This window comes from Bos taurus, chromosome 1 (assembly GCF_002263795.3).
Source record: "Bos taurus isolate L1 Dominette 01449 registration number 42190680 breed Hereford chromosome 1, ARS-UCD2.0, whole genome shotgun sequence".
In the NCBI taxonomy this organism is placed as follows: domain Eukaryota; kingdom Metazoa; phylum Chordata; class Mammalia; order Artiodactyla; family Bovidae; genus Bos; species Bos taurus.
Genome location: NC_037328.1, coordinates 80,677,798 through 80,697,217, shown reverse-complemented (window position 1 = coordinate 80,697,217; position 19,420 = coordinate 80,677,798). Strand labels below are relative to the sequence as shown.

Here is a 19,420-nt window from a genome sequence, read left to right as displayed (position 1 = left end):
CCACTCCAGTATTCTTGCCATGGACAAGAGGAGTCTGGTGGGCTATTGTCCATAGGGTCGCAAAGAGTTGGACATGACTGAGTGACTGACACACACACACACACAGAGTTCTATTATTTTCAAGTAACAGCCCTGTTTTCACTGCCTATTTTTGATAGGTGTGCTAGCTCAAGCAGAACTTTGGGAGGCCCTGTCCTTCCTAGCTTTTCAGTTTCTCATGGTCTTACATTATGCACAGAGATCCCCAGCCAATGTGTTGAATGAAAGAGTTAGAAATAAAAAGCACAAGGGCTTTGGAAATATAAATGTCCTGTACCAAACCCAGGTTCCTCCATTCACCAGATGGTAATTTGGGCAACTTTTGAACTTCTCTAGGCCTCAATTTATTTATTTGTGAAATGCAATTAGACACTGCCCCCTACCCCCTCACTTATAGGGCTGTTGTGAAGAGAAATGGGAAAATGAAGGCACACAATAACCGGCAGCTATGATGACTGTACCTGGTGAATTAACATAGACCTTAAGCAACAAGGGCCACCATGTGGCAGTAAGATTGTCTATCCTTTCAATGCAATCCTATTTTGGTTGGCACAAAGACACAGAACGGTAACCTGAAGAGGGAGTTGCTTTATGTGACTGCGTGCTGTGGAGGGCACTACTTGACTGGTCCCTGTTTAAGGTGTTTAAAGAGAGGCGTCACAGTAAACAGTGGAATGCATGCCAATTGTTTTATTTATAATGCTTATTTGGATGACAAGGCCAGCCAGCGTTTGGCCGCATCTGTATCATCACTCCACAATGCGGCGGAAAGACTGGACAGCTGGGGAAGCTGCACCCCAGTCGACGGGCTTCCGGTACTCCTTCTTGTCCAGCAGGTACTGCCTGCCTCGGTAGTTGGGCAGCTCATAGAAGATCCAGGCGCCCTCCAGCACCTTACAGGAGTGGACCTCCCGCATGTGGAACTGCTCCATGATGGAAGGGCAGTCTTCCGTGGTCTCATGCATCTGACCATTAAAATCCCCTTTCTCAAAGATCTGAAGCTTATACTGGCCTCCACTAGACTGAAAAAAAAAAAAAAAAAAAACACAGAAAACAAGGGGAAAAGAACAGCAACTGTTACGGAAATGAACAGCAGGCTAGGAACTCAGAGAAGAGAGCAGTTCAGGACCCACCATCTTGAAAGCGAGATGATCTGAACTCCCATCCCAACTGTGTACTGACTAAAACAGCTGACGTTCAGTAAGGAAAACTTTATTCCTTAAAATATATAAGGGGTAAAGAAAGTGGAAATAAATCGTGTGGTCTTATGATGAACTGATCTAACACTTGACTGAAGTCTCAGCAGCCAACAAGAGACAACCACCCATTAAGAGGTAGGAAAATCTTAAGAAAACTCCTTTACATAAAAGCCTAAAGGGGTGGAAGGGGAAGGAGAGAGAGAGAGTCCACCACCTCCAGACTCACCAGGTGAACAGCCCTGCAGGAGCTGAGGCGGTCGTTGAGGCCCATCCAGTGCTGGTACTCAGGATACTCGCCCCGGGGTAGGATGTACATGTACCCAGCAAAATTGGGCCTTTCATACACAGCCCAGGTGCCTCCTTCCACTCTGATGGAGTTGCAGCGGCTCAGGTACATGTGGAAATCTGCACAGTCGCAATCGCTGTCATAGTGGCGGCCTTGAAAGTTTTTGTCTTCAAAGAAAGTAATCTGGAGTACAGGGCAAACGAAGAAAGGACTGAGGGGTGAGGTGGCTGCGCTTACAGAAAAATGAAAATTAAGGGCATATTTCCCACTTTAAGAATTCCTTTTCCCTCCATTTTGAGGAGAGAAATATATAGTTCTACTGTACCTCACATCTGCCTTCTGGCAGACAACTTTGGTTGTCAGCAATAGGAATGAGGACTTTATGAGGGCTTAAGATGAAGCCAAACAAGAGTGCTCTACTATAAGCCATTATTTTCAGACTCAGGTTCATGGCTTCTTCCTCACTCTGCTGCTGCTGCTAAGTCGCTTCAGTCGTGTCCGACTCTGTGCGACCCCGTGCGACCCCATAGATGGCAGCCCACCAGGCTCCCCCATCCCTGGGATTCTCCAGGCAAGAACACTGGAGTGGGTTGCCATTTCCTTCTCCAATGCATGAAAGTGAAAAGTGAAAGAAGTCACTCAGTCGTAGCCAACTCTTAGCGACCCCATGGACTGCAGCCTACCAGGCTCCTCCGTCCACAGGATTTTCCAGGCAAGAGTACTGGAGTGGGGTGCCATTGCCTTCTCTGCTTCCTCATTCTACTTACCACATTATGTAATACATTTTTCACTTTTTTATCTGTCTCTCCCACCGAGACTTCTTTCAAGGCCAAGGATCAAGCCTTATTTAAGCTATGGATTCCTATGCCCAGAACTGGACAAAACCCTCAACAAAGGCTGGAAGAAGATGAGTGAGTTCCATATATAGAAATTCATTTTAGATGATAAGAAATATAAAAAGAAAAACAAAACATAAACTTTAGCTTAAGAACTTTAGATAATATAGAATATACAGATATGAAGATATAAGTTTTGTACTATTATGTTGTTGCCAATAGAGTCATTGCAAAGTAACAAAACGACAAGGCAAGAATGTTCTTTGCTTCAAGCTCTTATCAAGTTGCACCACAATCCTCAGGGTAATCCTCCAAGGCCTGTGACAGCACTGGGAAATATGCAGCCCTGGGAAACGGGGAAATACTATGCCTGGGTGGAGAGCTGCAGCTCTACAATCAGCCCTGCTATTTTAATCAAGCCATCGCTCCAGGCTGCAGCTTCTCATTGGTCAAATAAAAGGATTGGACTGGAGTTGAAGCCCTGGCTGTAAAATAAAACTTCTCTCTTTGAATTAGGCAGTCGAGTTCCCAGGAAGTCCCAGGGCTTCATGACGCAGTTTCTGAAAACCACTAGACCAAATGGACCACAGAGTTTGTCCCTTCTGATTCTATGATTCCACACCCATGATCATTGCCAGGTTATACGCCAACTGAAATCACAGGTGTCATTCCCTGATGCTGTGCTGCCACCTGGTGGCTAACATGCTTTATCAGTTTAGAAGGAGGAAAAACCAGGTCAGCCATTTTAGATGACCGCAGCAGAGCCAGTTAAGAGTCTGGAGAGGACTTTTGAAGAGAGGATCTCTGGGGTGAGGGTTGAAGGATAAGGAGGGGTTTTCTAGAGGCAGAGGGAAAAGGACAGCTCGTTTAAAGGAATAAAGCAGTGAAAGAACATGGCCCACCATAGAGTAGGGACAAGTACTTCACTAAGCCTGGTGCAGACTGAGCACATGGTGAAGACTTAGGAAATAAAGCCAGAAGTGACCCAGAAGCCATGCTAGAATAATGTAGCAGCTTGTGCCTACAAATAGCTGACTGCTATGGTGGAGTTGAGAGCTGCTGAGGACCAACCAAAGGCAATAGCGACATGAATGACACTGAGGAGACAGTCACAGAAACGAGGATCTGGTGACTAGCCAGATGCAGGGGCTGAAGGAGAGGAAGAAACCAAGAATGACTTGCAGTTGGGCGTAACACCGCATTCTTTTCTACCCCAGGTGAGTCTTTCTGGATGGGAACCTACTAATAGTTTTTTCCTTCCACTGTAAACTGTCCCCTCCCACCCCTTCCGTTTCTCTCTTCTCTTTCCTGTTCCCTAAAAAAGCTTCCTTACCCTTCCCACCCCTAAATCATATACTCCACCCCCTTTTGCCCCTTCCCACATTCATCTCTTCCTGCTCCCTTTTCCATTTTAGCATAAGACAGGTTTAGAGATATGTGGTACCCCAGTTTACAGATGAGAAAACAAAATTGCAACACCACTCGTTAAATCTAGGTAACACTGCCCACTGCAGAGTTGTTCTGAGGGTCTGATGGCACAGTGCCAGTAAAGCAGTTTTAATAGCTGCCTCATGACTGCCAATAAAGTTTTTCTACATTGGTGACAGATAAAGAAGTTAAATGACTTGCCTAAGGTCACTAGCTAGTTACAAGTTGGTTGTGGACAGCAGCGCAAACTTCTGGCCAGTAGTCAGTGGTTACTTCTCCCTCTGTTGTCTTTCTACTTGCCCAGCTGGCTCTGTTCAACATATGCCATTTACTCTTAGAAATGGAGCAAGACTGATCCTGAATCTGACAGGATTTTCCCAAAACCTGTGGTGAGATCTTTAGGAAAATCAAGGTAACCTAAGAATGGATAGCTTCTGAACTCCTTAATTCAACTGACCTTTGGTTTTTGGCCAACTATTCACCAAGTAAGATGTTCTACAAGGGATATGCCATGGGAAATTAATCTTTCTTCCTTGTTTCTCACACTTACTACCTTCTGCACACTTATGTGGCTGACTTCAGTATATGAACAGTAGAAATCTGTATAATTTTTTGCTTGCTGTTCACCTTCCCAGCAGACCAGCCAACCACCCCAAGGTTGAAACAAAGCACGAGTATTGCCATAGTACCATTACTGAGCTCCAGGGTCAAGCTGTTCTTTTAGTTGGAGATCTTCCGAATCTTAGGACCTAGAGAATGGTGCACCTCTACTCAATTTCAGTTTGTAGAAGGACCATCTACTTTATAAATATATAAATCCACTTTATAGTCAGCTGAGAGGTTGGACAAAAAAAGATGTTGAGAAGGCTAAGAAATGTGCAGATTTTCCTAAAAGTTATTACAAAATCCCTCCAATTGTCAATTAAAAAAACAAACAGCCTGCTAATCCAATACAGAAGAGGGGAAAATGTCTTGAGTATTCTACAGACAACAAAAACAAACAGAAAAATTGCTTTTGCCCAGCCCATAACTCCTCGGATTAAACTGCTAGTAAGATAGTGAGAAAGGAAGAAGCAATAAGAGTAAGAGACAAATTACTATCCCCTTTGACCTAGCAAGTAAGTTTTGACTAAGTGAATAAACCAGCTACGAGGAATAAGAGTACTCCCACGCTGGAAATCATTGAAAGTGGGAGTTATTCTATAATAGCCTTCCTTCCACGCATGTGGATAGCCCTCTAAAGACTTCAGATTCTCTTTAGTGGATTCTCATGGCATATTTTTCAAAAATCTCAGAGCACTAAAGACATTGTCTCATTTTTCCTCCCCAAACCTTCTGGATGCAACTATGACTATTCGTTCTATTTTCCAAATTGGGGGGAAAAAAAAAATCAGGCACTAACCAATTATGGAACAAGTTAACAGGTGCCTCCTGAAAAAATACAATGGGAAGTGCCTGACATGGCCGATGTAGCTTTCATGCCAAGGCGCTAGTCTAAATCTAAACATGAGAAAACAATCAGAAAGATTCAGATTTCAGTACTCTTTATAAGACATCTGGGTTTGGAGTTTGAAAAATGTCAGTATCTCAAAGAACAACAATAAAAATAGGGGGGACTGTTCTATATTAAAGAGGCTAAAAAATGTTAAAGAAACTTGACAACCAAATGAAATGCATGGTCCTTGACTGGATCGCACATCAACCAGCCATGAAGCATTTTTGCGGGGAGCACTTGGAGAAAATGTGAATATAGTCTGAATATTAGGTATTATGTTTTGCTAAGGATATCATGTTTATACAGGGAATGCCCTTGTTTTTAGGATATGCCTAAACACTTAAGGCAAAGTATAATGAAGTCTGCTATTTATTTTCAAATCATTTAGTAAAAAGAGAGACAGAGAAACTAGATATGGCAAAGTGTAAACAATTGGAAATTTAAGTAAAGGACAGACAAGTATTCTTTCACCATTTCTTATTAAGATTCAGTGGGTTTGAACATTTTCAAAGTAAAACATTGGGGGAAAACCAGGCACCAGAGGCTTTCTTTAGACCTATAGTCAGTGAAGAATTAAAAAGAGAAGGAAGATATATTCCCTCATTCACAAAGAGAATCAATTTCCAGTCCAACAATTATGAATCAAATATTTTAGAGGCAATTTTCCTGATCTAAGTCAGCAATTTATTTAGGGAACAGGATAAGAGTAGCTGCTGAATGAAGGGGAGATGTAGGATTTAATTCACCTGATTGGTCCACCCACTTTGGCTACTTAGAATATTAATGGTTGAGGCTAAATTTCACAAGACAAAATTTTAATTGAATACTGAAAGTTTTCTACTCCACATAATCCTCTTATCTGCACATCTTATTCCTGTGGAAATTCAAAGATCAGTTGCTAGAAGGCAGAAACCATGATGATACTTACACATTACCTACCTGTACAGTATTCAACATAGCACCACACATGAAGATAAAACCCTTAATAAATTATTTGGTAATTGCTGGAATTGAAAATATAATAAGAATTCCTTCATCTTTTCTTCAACCATCCCAGCCTTCTAACTATCACACTCACCTCCAGGTAAAGAAGCAAAATGTTTCTTTCAATGTATCATTACGTGAAAAGAAACTGGGTAGGCTAGAAATCAGCGTGACCATTTACTTACTTTGGTTCCAGCTTTAGACATGTTTGGTGCATAGACTGGTTTCCCCAGTGCTGAAATCCAGGAATGGCTAGAGAGTTACAGGCACAGAGACATTTATACTGGGCTGGTTTCAAATCAAACATTTGCTTAGTCATGAGAATAGGATCCAAAAATTGAGTCAGTCATTTAGAGGCTATTGATGGTTTCTAGAAAAACAATCGGGATTATGAAATAAAGGAAAGCTTCAGTACCCTCTTAATGCTTACCAAGCCTTGCTGTATTATAGACTGCTGAGTCAAGACACCAAAACCCAGCCAAATTTTTCAAAATTAAAAACAAAGAAGATCCTCTTACCTGGGCAATTTGGTTTTTTAGCAAGCAGCCACCTTGAAACCCCCAATATCTTTTTTTTTTTACTTCAACAGAGCTTGTAGGAGATGAGTTGAAAAACCACACTCTAATTCTGAACGGAAGTAAAACATGTTCCAAAGCAATGAAACTGACATGTCAACTAATGGCAGGGCGTGGTACTGTGTTTGGAGGGAAAGTCAACACAAGTGGCGTTTTAGGCATGACTAGAAAAACTGTAATATACACTGTATATTAGGTACTACTATTGCGCCATTGTTACAACTTCCTGAATTTAATTATATGTACCATGATTATGTAAAAGAATGTCTGGTTTTAGGAAATACATACTAACGTATTTAGGAGTTAAGGTCCCAGATGTGGGGAACCTATCCTTAAACTGTTGAGCAAAAATAGAATAGTAACACTACGTAGAGGGTGGTTAAGTGAATACGTGTGTGTGTTAGTCACTCGGTCGTGTCCGATTCTTTGTGACCCCATGGACTCCTCTGTCCATAAGGCAAGAATCCTGGAGTGGATTGCTATTTCCTTCTCCAAAAGTGAATGTAGCAAAATGTTAACAATTGGTCAACCCAGACAAAGGGCATGTGGGAATTCACACTCCTGCCAACTGTCCTTTAAGTCTGACATTTTTTCCCACACACACACATACATACAAAAGTTCTAGTCCACAAGAAAGGGTGCTACGGTATGTAGCCCAAGAAGTAGAAAGTTACTGTGGAAATCCTGCATCACAAAGGTTTAGCTAAGCCTGACCTGCCGCCTGCTAGGTGGCATTTCTCTGCCATTCTATCATCTTAGAACCCGTGTAGAGAACAGTTTTTGGCATTTAATATACCTCTGATTTTATGAATAAGATTACATCTCACGTAAACTCAAACAACAAATCAAGTCTTCTCCATTTTAATTTTCCTGGTCAAATATACTCTTCTTAAAAGTTCTACTTCCTCATCTTTACACTAATAAAGACTCCAGCAAATATTTTTATAAATGGGATGCCCCCAGATATATTATGGTTAGTTCAGAAAATGACAAATGTGCCTTGATATGAAGCTTGTTGGGTTATAAGTATTAAGTTATGTGCTTAGTATTCTTTAAAGAAAGTATCTAATTAATACCATTAACTTTATTAACCAATAGCAATTTCCAAAACACACTCCTACTACTCCAGTGTTTCTTTATTTGACAATGCTCTGCTTGGTTAAATTTCATCTTAAAAACCGTAATAACTCCAATTAAAACATTCTGAGAGTTAATTTTCACTTTAGAAATAAGAGATTTCTTATCTCTTCACAAGAGATTTAATTTTGATATAATTACTAATTCACTGACCAAAGAGCATATGAAACAACATTTATCAGCAATCAGATTATTTATTAAACTTTTCCTTTATCTTAAAGAACACAACTCTCCTATCAAATGTAAACTTTATTTTGATATAACATCACAGAATGACTTTGGAAACCTTTCCTAAAGTTAAAACTTTATTTTTTAATCAAAAGGAGAAAATTACTTTTTAGAGTTTTATTGAAAATTTGAAGCAGAAAATGAAAAATAAAAAGTCTACACAATTTCATTGTTGTATACTTTAAGGACTAAAATCTTTGTATAAAAGCTTTTCTGCTATATTTATATTTATACTCCAAGTCATACTTTCATTTCAATTCTTTTTTAAAAGGCATAGCAATTTCAATTTAAATACTTACAAAGAACTATAAAACTCTTATTTAACTCTAGAAAGGATGAAACCCTTTCATTACACAACTTAAAATGTAAGGTTTACTAAATCAATACTCAAGTCATTTTAATATTAACATGTCTTCATCAACTTTTTCATTTTAGTATCATAAAGTGAGCCTTCTAATATTCTATAAACAATATGTTTATATAATAGAAGTTTAGACTAAAATTCAATGTAAACAATAACAAGTGAAATTGGAAGGAAACATAAAGGTCTTAAATAGGAAGAAAAATCTCCAAAGTTGAGAGCAGCAAGAGCACCTTCCCAGTTTAGTTTCAACGTGTGCACCATCTTCTGTTCATCCACATGTTGCCAGGATCCTGAAAATGACTGGAAAAAAAAAAAGAAAACAAAACTATAATCACAATTTTCTATCGCCTTCAAGGAAAAATAGGAAAAAACCCTTTTCACAACATCACATAAATCAATCAGATAATAATTTAGAGTGATAAAACTCCAGATTTTTAGTGTGAGTTAAAAGTTAACTACATTCCTGTTTTCTTAGGTTCACATATAGACATAAAGAAAAGAAACTCACATATAGACAAAGTAGTAGGCAGTGGGGATTAGTCTAAAGTAAAATTTTATCCTCTTATAGTTCCCATTTCCTTTGTTTAATCTTCATCAGATTTTCAATTCTTAACTTCACTATTTATTGACTATTGTAAGTGACAGACTTTATTTTCTTGGGCTCCAAAATCACTGCAGATGGTGACTGCAGCCATGAAATTAAAAGACATTTGGTCCTTGGAAGAAAAACTATGACAAACCTAGACAGAATGTTAAAAAGCAGAGACATTACTTTGCTGACAAAGGTCCATCTAGTCAAAGGTATGGTTTTTCCAGTGGTCATGTATGGATGTGAGAGTTGGACTATAAAGAAAGCTGAGCATAAAGACTCTTGAGAGTCTCTTGGACTGCAAGGAGATCTAACCAGTCAATCCTAAAGGAAATCAGTCCTGAATATTCATTGGAAAGACTGATGCTGAAGCTGAAGCTCCAATACTTTGGCCACCTGATGCAAAGAACTGACTCACTGGAAAAGACCCTGATGCTGGGAAAGATTGAAGGCAGGAGGAGAAGGGGACAAGAGAGGATGAGATGGTTGGATGGCATCACTGACTCAATGGATGTGAGTTTGAGCGAGCTCTGGGAGTTGGTGATGGACAGGGAAGCCTGGCGTGCTGCAGTCCATGGGGTTGCAAAGAGTCAGACATGACTGAGCAACTGAAGTATTGTAAAATTCTTTTTTCATAAAAAGTAATACATACTGAAAATATAAACAATGTATAAACAGTAAAGAATATGCTACCCAGCTTTGGAAAACAGTTCAGCAGTTCCTCAAAAAATTAAACATATGGCCTTTCAATTCTACTCCTCTGTATTGTATACTGAAGATAAATAAAAACATATCTCTATACAAAAATTTATACAAGAAAGTACATATAGCAGCATTATTCACAACAGCTAACAAGTGGAAGCAACTCAAATGTCTATCAACTGATGAACAGATAAAGTGTGGTATATCCATATAATGGAATATTAATAGTTGTTGTTTAGTTGCTAAGTCGTGTCTGACTCTTTTGCAACCCCATGGACTGTAGCCCACCAGGCTCCTCTGTCCATGGGATTTCCCAGGCAAGAATACTGGAGTGGGTTGCCATTTCCTTCTCTAGGGGATCTTTCTGACCCAGGGATCACACCCATGTCTCCCATGTCTCCTGCACAGCAGGTGGTTTCTTTGCCACTGAGCCACCAGGGAAGCCCCAGTGGAAGAGTGCTGCTGCTGCTGCTAAGCCGCTTCAGTCGTGTCTGACTCTGTGCGACCCCATGGACGGCAGCCCACCAGGCTCCCCCGTCCCTGGGATTCTCCAGGCAAGAACACTGGAGTGGGTTGCCATTTCCTTCTCCAATGCATGAAAGTGAAAAGTGAAAGGGAAGTCGGTCAGTTGTGTCCGACTCTTAGCGACCCCATGGACTGCAGCCCACCAGGCTCCTCCATCCATGGGATTTTCCAGGCAAGAGTACTGGAGTGGGGTGCCATTGCCTTCTCTGAACAGAACAGTATCCAACCATAAAAAGGAATACTGTCACATGCTATAACACAGATAAACCTTAAAAACATTATGCTAAGTGAAAGAAGCCAGACACAAACGCCACATGTTGCATGATTCCACTTATCAATACCTGAAATGTCCAAAACTGACAAGGCAAGTGACAAAGAGCAGGTTAGAGATTGCCCGGGAACACGGGGCAGAGGAGATATCAGAGTTGGAGGATTTGGGCCTGACTATCAATGTATATGGGCTTTATTTCTAGGGTGATGAAAATGTTCTGGATTTGTTCATGGTGATGGTTGTACAAACTTGTGAATATAATCAAAGCTGGTGAATTCTTCACTTTAAAAAGTGAGTTTTATGGTATGTGAATTATATCTCAATAAAAATTAAGAATAAGTTTTCTCCTACCCTAGACATCCAGTCTCATTCTTCAAACACTCTTAACAATTTCTTTATAACTTTTCAGAAATTTTAAAAGCATATAATTAGTATATAAATATGTGGGATTATCCCTCCTTTTTTTTCTCAAACACACAAGGCAACATTTTACTCCCCTTCTCCCCTTTTACTTTCACTCCACCACAGATCGTTCAAGGTGAACCCCTGTAGACATACTCCACTCTTCTTAAAGATGCACTCCAAGCATGAACGAACTGGTTCATAGGCACCAGCCCTCTACTGAGAAACATTTGGCTTGTTTCCAGCCTACAGCTATTTCAAATAATGCTACAACGAACATTTCTTTTAAACAGATCTTTACATATCTGTAAGCTAAATCTAAGATGTGAAATTACAAAGTCAAAGAATGTGTGCATTTTTAATTCTGATTTTGTCAAACTATCCTCCAAAAAGGTTGCACAAATTTACTTTGCTCAGTGGTAAGTGAAATGTCTTAGTGTTGTAAATTACGTTTTTGACCTATGCCAAGGTGATAGATGAAAAATAGTATCTTACATTTCTAATTTTAGGTGAAAGTGAGCATCTTTATAAGTATCTTTCTGTGAACTACCTACTTATGTCCTTTGTGTTTTTCTATTGTGAGTCTTTAAAGATACTTTCAAATAGCAAAATAAGCTAATTTCTATTAGAAAAAAATACTATGTATTTGGATTAAACAACTTCCAGTAAATGTGTCTGTATCTATGTCCTCTTCTATTGAATCTGCAGGTTTCCTAGAGTTTAGTATTCAAACCTTCATTTGGATTAATTCTAGTTATTTATTAATGCACAATTAACAAAGACTAGCTAAATTAAATGACTAGTATGTGGGTTTACAGGACAGAGGTGAAATGTGTTAGAAAGAGTAAACCTTAAAGCCATATACAGGGAAGTACCGAACAGCTTTGGACTGTGCCAGGCAAGAGACAAAAAAGACAAATTTGGCTATTCTATTTGCTGATAACGCTATAGGTTCTGTTTGAATATTCTGGTTGGTCTTCTCAGTATAAAATGTCATAAATATGGGCATTTAAAATTCTGTATATGCTGGTGGGAGCAGTGGAAAAAAATAGCAATGGTTGGTAACGTAACAGTCTGTGTGGTTTTTTTGGGGGGGGGCACACATAAGATTTCCTCCAAATAATTTACGTGGTCGCCATTGTAAATACCCACCAGTGTTTCGATGAGGAAGCCTTATCCTGCTGCTTGTTTGGAGCCTGCTGCAGGAGGCACAAGGCTGTCCAGCTGCTGACGGTGTCCTGTATTAATCAACCACTCATAAAACTTGTTTTCCACAAGTACCTGAAACTGCTTCCTTTGATCCCTAAAACGGCAAAAACAATGCACTCCCATTAATTTTATACCAAGTGGTTATAAAATGCTTTAATAGGATAAATTTTAAATTATTTCTAGTTATTCATTTGTTCTCTCTGAATGACTGCTTTGTTCAGTGCTACATACTACATCACCACCACCACCACCAAAAAAAAAAAAAAAATGGTCAAATACAATTCTTTGTAAAAACTTGTCAGTAATTATATATTTTGTTCTACTGTGATTATTCACTCAACAGATATTTACTGAGGACCAGTGATGCTGGGTAGTGTTCTGACTGATAAGACGTGTAAAGGAAAAGAGAAATGGCCTCTGTCCAGGCAGCTCTGCACCACAAGACGCCAGAGGGAGTGGTTCCCATTGTGATCTATGTAGTCTGTGCTGCTTGTGAACTGCATATTCTAGTAGGGAATATAGGTAATAAATAACATGTGTGTGTGTGTGTGTATGAACTTAAGTAGTTAGAAAAACAGAGCACAGTAGGGAAATTGAGAGTATTGGGAATGCTAATTTAGAAAGGAGGGATAGGAGACACCTAAGATCACACTTAGGCAGAAATCTGAATGAAGTGGTGGATTAAGCAAAATAAATATCTGGAGAAGAACATTCCAGGCAGAGGGCACAAAAACTGCAAAGGCTCAAAAGTGAAAGAATATTTAACATGTTCAGGATAAGCAAGAGAAGAGACACTCCTGACAGCCAGGAGTTGGCTTAGCACCTAGGCTTAGCTAGGCCTAGGTGTAGTCTGGATCTGGCCTGGCTGTGGTGCTCTTCTGTTAAACATAAATAATCCTACAGCACACCTGTAGCAGACAAGATCATTGTGGGATGCTAGATCAACACAAAAACAAAACCACTCCAAAATCATATCTCAGGTCTGGGTGAAAAACAAAAACATTTTGTGATCCAAACCACAAAAACGACTGAGCATTACCCTTTCCTGGCTAATGAGTGACTGCTGTTTCTTTACAATTACATTTTTATCCCTTTTATTCCTTTCTTTAATATAAAAATTGTTATAATACCAAATCACAGAATCACCCTCACTTCCAGATTGCATCCAACTCACAACAAGACCCTCCCTCAAATCATCTATCACACCCAAAATGGAATGATCAGTTCTTTTAAACATGCTTTTATGGAGATGTAACTAATTATCTCCCTCCTTGCAATAAGTAATGATATCCAACTTTATTCTACAGATACATTCCTGGTGGAGTATGGCTGGATGGCAATGAGTAAGTAAGATCATAGTATGGTGGGAGGACAGTGAATAAGGAAAAGAATGGGAGAAAAATGAGGCAGAAAGGGCCTGGTAGGTACCACGAAGGTTTTATATTGCATTTTATTTCAAGTATGACGGGGACTCATGACAGGGACCACAGTAAGGAAATTATATAACCTAATCACTTTAAAAGGATGATGTTGGGAGTTTCCTTTCAAATTAGCAAACAATTCCTGTCTTTCCATGTTCCCAAGGTGAAATTGTGTGCTCTTCCTTGTTTCTAGTGTTATCAAGGATCTTACCACTTGAAGACACTATAACCCACAGTTAACATGTATTAAGTGCCTTACTACATTCCAGATTCTGCACGTGTATAAGCTTTCTGTACGTGTGGGAAGATCTAGGCATCTAAATACCAGCAGCATCCAAACAACAGCATTGCTTTAAAAGAATGTTTTTCCAATGATCCACTTTTATATCGCATCATTTTAATGATTATATTACATATGATAATAGTTCATAGAAAACAGTAGAGACACTAAGAACCTAGGTTCTGGAACCAGGCTGACTAGATGCAAATCCTGACTCCTGTGTGACTTTGGGTAAATTACTTAAATTTCCCTGTTCCTTAATTTCCTCATCCATGATAAGGAATTGTTCAGTTCAGCTCAGTCACTCAGTCGTGTCTGACTCTTTGCAACCCCATGAACCAGGCCTCCCTGTCCATCACCAACTCCCCGAGTTTACCCAAACTCATGTCCATTGAGTTGGTGATGCCATCTAACCATCTCATCTTCTGTCGTTCCCTTCTCCTGCCTTCAATCTTTCCCAATATCAGGGTCTTTTCACACAAGTCAGCTCTTCACATCAGGTGGCCAAAATATTGGAGTTTCAGCTTCAGCATCATTCCTTCCAATGAACACCCAGGACTGATTTCCTTTAGGATGGACTGGTTGGATCTCCTTGCAGTCCAAGGGACTCTCAAAGAGTCTTCTCCAACACCACAGTTCAAAAGCATCAAATCTTCTACGCTCAGCTTTCTTTATAGTCCAACTCTCACATCCACACATGACTACTGGAAAAACCATAGCCTTGACTAGATGGACCTTTGTTGACAAAGTAATATCTCTGCTTTTTAATATGCTGTCTAGGTTGGTCATAACTTTCCTTCCAAGGAGTAAGCGTCTTTTAATTTCATGGCTGCAATCACCATCTTCAGTGATTTGGGAGCCCCCCAAAAAAGTCAGCCACTGTTTCCACTGTTTCCCCATCTATTTGCCATGAAGTGATGGGACCAGATGTCATGATCTTAGTTTTCTGAATGTTGAGCTTTAAGCCAACTTTTTCACTCTCCTCTCTCACTTTCATCAAGAGGCTCTTTAATTCTTCTTCTCCTTCTGCCATAAGGGTGGTGTCATCTGCATATCTGAGGTTATTGATATTTCTCCTGGCAGTCTTGATTCCAGTTTGTGCTTCATCCAGCCCAGCGTTTCTCATGATGTACTCTGCATATAAGTTAAATAAGTAGGGTGACAATATACAGCCTTGACGTTAGGAAGAAAAAATGAGTTAATACATAGAAGGTGCTTAGAACAACAGTACAGGGCACATAGTAAGTGCTCAGTACGTCTTACTTACTTTATGGTCATAGCATTGTTTTGCTAAGCTGAACATGACTGATCCGTATTATTAATATCCTGGTGGCTCAATCCATGAGATACAAACCAAGTAGTTTGGAGGAGAATAGATACATGTATATGTATGACTAAGTCCCTTTGCTGTCCATCTGAAACTATCACAACAGTGTTAATTTGCTATACCTCAATACAAAACAAAAAGGGTTTTAATTAAAGAATCTAAATGCAAGTGTGTAAGTATATCTTATATACTTCCTTCCTTAATCCATATGCCACAAAAATGCATCCAGAAAATTAGATGGCTGGATCGAGTCTTTTTTCAACAGTTTCTCTTAAAATGAAGTTAATTCTAACAGGTCATGTCTCAGATATTGAGTAAACAATCTCACCTAGAAGATATGTCTTTCAAACTCATCACTAAGCAGGGTGCCTTACACTCACACTACTACACATGGTACAGGACACACCACTACAGTGTCTTATACCTGCATCATTACTGTAAGTTATCTTTATTAATGAACCTTTATATCAATCTTATCAGGTAGAAAATACACTATATATATGTGATATAGCCAAGCGATAGATCAGATGACACCTTCAGTGTCACACAGTAAGTGGCATGGTCTGTACTAATTCCTGAGTCCGAGTACTTTCCACTACAATACAGACACGGCTGTCCAAAGAACAACACTAATTCTAACATCCAATAAAATCAAGAGGGCTAATTAAAATAGGCACTCCTACTTACACGTCAAATCACAGCTCTGGATCATGAGAAATAGAAACATTTTTAGAATGGCTGCTATTTTCCAAGATAATGATAATCAGGAAAAATAATAACAAACAAAAAACTAATACCAAGCAAATGGAATCCAATTATTAAAGTAAGAGTTTTTCTAAGTCTTAAGGATCAAGACATTATTAGGATATAGGACATTTCATGTAAACAGCCTCCAAAAGAACTTGATACCCTCTTCTTAAACGAACTCCAGCTCCCAAATGGACATTGTTGTAGGAGAAGCACCCCTTCATCCTGTGGTACTATAATGTTTCTTAGTTATCTTTCCTAACATCTCTAACAAAATTAAATACCAAAATATTGTACAGACAATAATTACTTAATTATTAAATAATTACTTAATAATTATTCTGAGCACCCACTACTTTTTAAGTTGTACATGCTATTCTGTCCAGAAGAAAAGTGATCAAAGGTGTCTAAACTGGAGTCCAATTTTTGAAGTCATCTTTGTCTTTTTTAGAAAATCTTGTACCAAGTTCAGCCTCCTGTCAAAGTATTTCTGGTTTCCACACCCTTTATCTCCACTCTAGTCCAGTTTTTTAGTCTAGAATACTGTAATATCACCCTGACTTCCCTCTTTCAGATCTAATCAAAGGATCTTCATATGTGCCAATCACATTTCTTTATCTGCCATACCATCTAATAAGGTGGTTTGCACATTATAGGCATTCTATAAATGTTCCTGAATAAATGAAATAGATTTCTGAACTTCATTCCATTGTTAAAACCTTTTTATGCCTTCTATTATTTAATTCCACATAAATCTAACTCTTATTGACTGATATGCAAGATTCTACATAATCTGGCTTGATCTACTCATACAAGTTTAAATATCATTATCCACACCCTGAATCTTGTTTAAGCAACTGATTTCCAGGACACCTTAAGTCTGCTTCTGTTTCCACATCTGTTCCTCTAGTGCTGTTTCAAGTATTCTGCCTAACCCTCAATTCCTATCCAAACTCTGCTCATTTTCAATGTCCAACACAAATTCTTTTTCCTCCATCAATCTTCTCCAACTACCCAGACTCATGTTTTCTGAATCTTTATATATGCTTTATATATAGCGTGTCCCTGGCTTAGAGTTTAAAGACAAGTACCCTGGAAATAAAATTTTGTGGTGGACATAATAAACCATAAGCATCTATTATATCAAGCATGTTATTAAAAACAAGATACTTCAGTACCTACAAAGTAAGAAAAAAACAATTTCAGAATAAAAGACAGTATTCTAAGTTGACTAAATTTAGCACTACTTAAAAACACTGTACTTATTTTTCACATTTTACTATGAATTAGGAACTTTGACAAAAACTGGCACTAGTCCATGGACCAGCATTAGGAATCGACTTCTCGGAAGTCTATCTGTAGAGTAGAGGAGCCAGGACCTTTATTTTTAACAAGCTCTTTAGATGATCCTGACACACAACCATTTGAGAACCACCAATATAGTGCAGAGGAGAAAATTAAAAACTAAAAGTAATCCATTTATGATTGACCTTATATATGGTCCTTCATTTAAGTCTTATTATCTGCCAGTTAAACTGAAGCTTCTTAAAAGGAGAGAGTCTATTTGGGAAGGTCATGTACATACTGCTATATTTAAAATGGATAACTAACAAAAACCTATTGTATAGCACATGGAACTCTGCTCAGTGTTATGTGGCAGCCTGGGTAGGAGGGAATTTTAGGGGAAAATGGATACATGGATTATGTATGGCTAAGTCCCTTCACTGTTCCCCTGGAACTATCACAACATTGTTAACTGGCTATACCCCAATACAAAGTGGTTTTTTGTGTATAAAAAAAATAAAATTTACTATGCCAAAAAAAAAAGGAGGGAGTCTAATACTTGAGTATCCACTTGCTCCCATCCCCCAACCAAACAGTACCTGGAATACTGACCTTAACAAAAGACACACTTTGTCTATTTTGTTTGTTTAGCACAATTATAAACATGTGCAGATTAATTTGGGGGGCTTCCCAGATGGCGCAGTCGTAAAGAATCTACTTGCCAATGCAGGAGACGCAGGTTTGGGGATTGGGAAGATCCCCTGGAGTAGGAAAAGGCAACCCACTCCAGTAGTCTTGCCTGGAGAATTCCATGGACAGAGGAGCCTGGCGGGCTTCAGTCTATGGGGTCACAAAAGAGCCAAACACGACTGAGAGACTGAGGATGCATGCAGATTAATTTGCTTTCCCGTGGAGTTTTACATAAGACAAGTTACTACTTACTTCTAGAAAATACTCACTTTGTTAAACGAGCTTCCTTCACAGTTTTCTGCCAGACCTGTATCTTTTTTTCCCTTTGGCTCAGTGCTTTCTGATATGCAGATGGAAGACCCCCAGGTATCTCTGTTGTGTCCCCTTCCATTTCAAATGGAATAATAAACACATAGAATTCACATGGTGGTAGGAGTCGGAAGACACTTGGGCTGCTGTTCTCTCTGCACACAATCATGGGATTATCCCAATAGTTAGGCACTGTAGCAAGGCCGGTCCTAGCCATGTGGTCCTCCAGCATTGGGTAATGGGTATGAAAAGGGGCAAAAGTTACTCTCTGGTTCCCAGAGAGAATAAGGGGGCGTGTAGGTGTCAGAATGTGAAAGATGCAACCTGTCGTCGATGAGATGGACAGACGATGGCAAACAGCAATGACTTTAACGTTGTCACAGCTGTGGAGGTGAAGAGCAGTCTGTACAGGGCCCAGGACAAAGGTGCTATTTCTGCACTTCTCAATTGTCACGGATCTGAAAAATGAGGTAAATTCCTTTGAATAAGATTAAAAAACGTTTGGCTACAATATTACTCTGTGATGACAAATAAAAGGACCCCATTCTAAAGAAGATGTAACAACGTCAGGACACTATGAAGACTGCTTACCGTAAGGGGGAGAGCAGATATATAAAAGACTCGTTGCAACGATGGATCTTTACATGTGCCCCCACCAGAGTATCTGAGCTCTTGGCCAACGTCTGCTTGTAAACCTGGCTCATCACCACCATGCGGTGCATCCTTGGGGCCACGTGAGTATTACAGGCAATCTTCGCTCTCTTGGTTGTCCCTTCAACTATTTAAGAAAAATACATAAAGATAGTTTCAAAGGAAACCCATCATCCAAATGAGCTCATACATATCTACATGTCCATATGTCTAAAATTAGATACATAACAGGTTTAAAAAGTGTTAGATCTGAGTGTCAGGTAAAGAGCTGTATGCTATACTACTCTCTGTGCTTTTCTGTATGTTGCCAAATTTTAAATTGTCTTTTTTAAAAAAGGTTAAATCTACAATCCATTCAAGATTGCCTATAGATCTAAGATTTTTTTCATGTCTACTCTTCAAGTTAAGTAATGTGCCTAAGGCCATATGGCTAGTAAGTGGT

The 19,420-nt window shown here is 39.2% G+C and overlaps 2 protein-coding genes and 1 long non-coding RNA gene across 10 annotated transcripts in view; 1 reads left to right on the top strand and 2 right to left on the bottom strand.

The window, feature by feature from the left end:
* Window positions 1-714: 714 nt before the first annotated feature.
* CRYGS (crystallin gamma S) lies at window positions 715-6,483 on the bottom strand. 2 transcript variants are annotated; one of them, XM_015471712.3, is made up of 3 exons: window positions 1,850-2,676; window positions 1,465-1,707; window positions 715-1,061 (listed from the first exon to the last, which is right to left on the bottom strand). In XM_015471712.3, the coding sequence occupies exons 1-3, from the start codon at window positions 1,973-1,975 to the stop codon at window positions 789-791; spliced, it is 642 nt and encodes a 213-aa protein (XP_015327198.1). In that variant the 5' UTR covers window positions 1,976-2,676; the 3' UTR covers window positions 715-788. The 2 variants fall into 2 exon arrangements, with proteins under 2 accessions (XP_015327198.1, NP_776717.1); NM_174292.2 differs by lacking the exon at window positions 1,850-2,676 and adding an exon at window positions 6,453-6,483 and having other exon boundaries at window positions 716-1,061.
* On the top strand, window positions 3,528-11,008 carry LOC132345656 (uncharacterized). Its single transcript, XR_009495107.1, has 2 exons — window positions 3,528-3,577; window positions 9,250-11,008. It is a non-coding gene; the product is annotated as an uncharacterized lncRNA (long non-coding RNA).
* The window catches only part of TBCCD1 (TBCC domain containing 1), a 27,368-nt gene continuing 15,635 nt past the window's right edge, over window positions 7,688-19,420 (bottom strand). For 3 of the 7 annotated variants that reach the window (XM_005201509.5, XM_059885650.1, XM_005201510.5), the window contains exons 5-8: window positions 18,919-19,105; window positions 18,288-18,785; window positions 12,213-12,363; window positions 7,688-8,871 (exon numbers count right to left, since the gene is read on the bottom strand). In XM_005201509.5, coding sequence (XP_005201566.1) covers window positions 12,234-12,363; window positions 18,288-18,785; window positions 18,919-19,105 — 815 coding nt within the window. In that variant the 3' untranslated portion in view covers window positions 7,688-8,871; window positions 12,213-12,233. 7 annotated transcript variants of the gene reach the window in all.

Bases quoted from the DNA above. Each gene is read 5' to 3' on its own strand.
- CRYGS (XM_015471712.3), bottom strand. From the start codon at position 1,975: ATGAACCTGAGTCTGAAAATAATGGCTTATAGTAGAGCACTCTTGTTT. The intron at 1,708-1,849 runs GTACAGTAGAAC...CCTGTACTCCAG, and splicing joins TGCCAGAAGGCAGATGTGAG to ATTACTTTCTTTGAAGACAA. The intron at 1,062-1,464 runs GTGAGTCTGGAG...TTTTTTTTTCAG, and splicing joins CCTGCAGGGCTGTTCACCTG to TCTAGTGGAGGCCAGTATAA.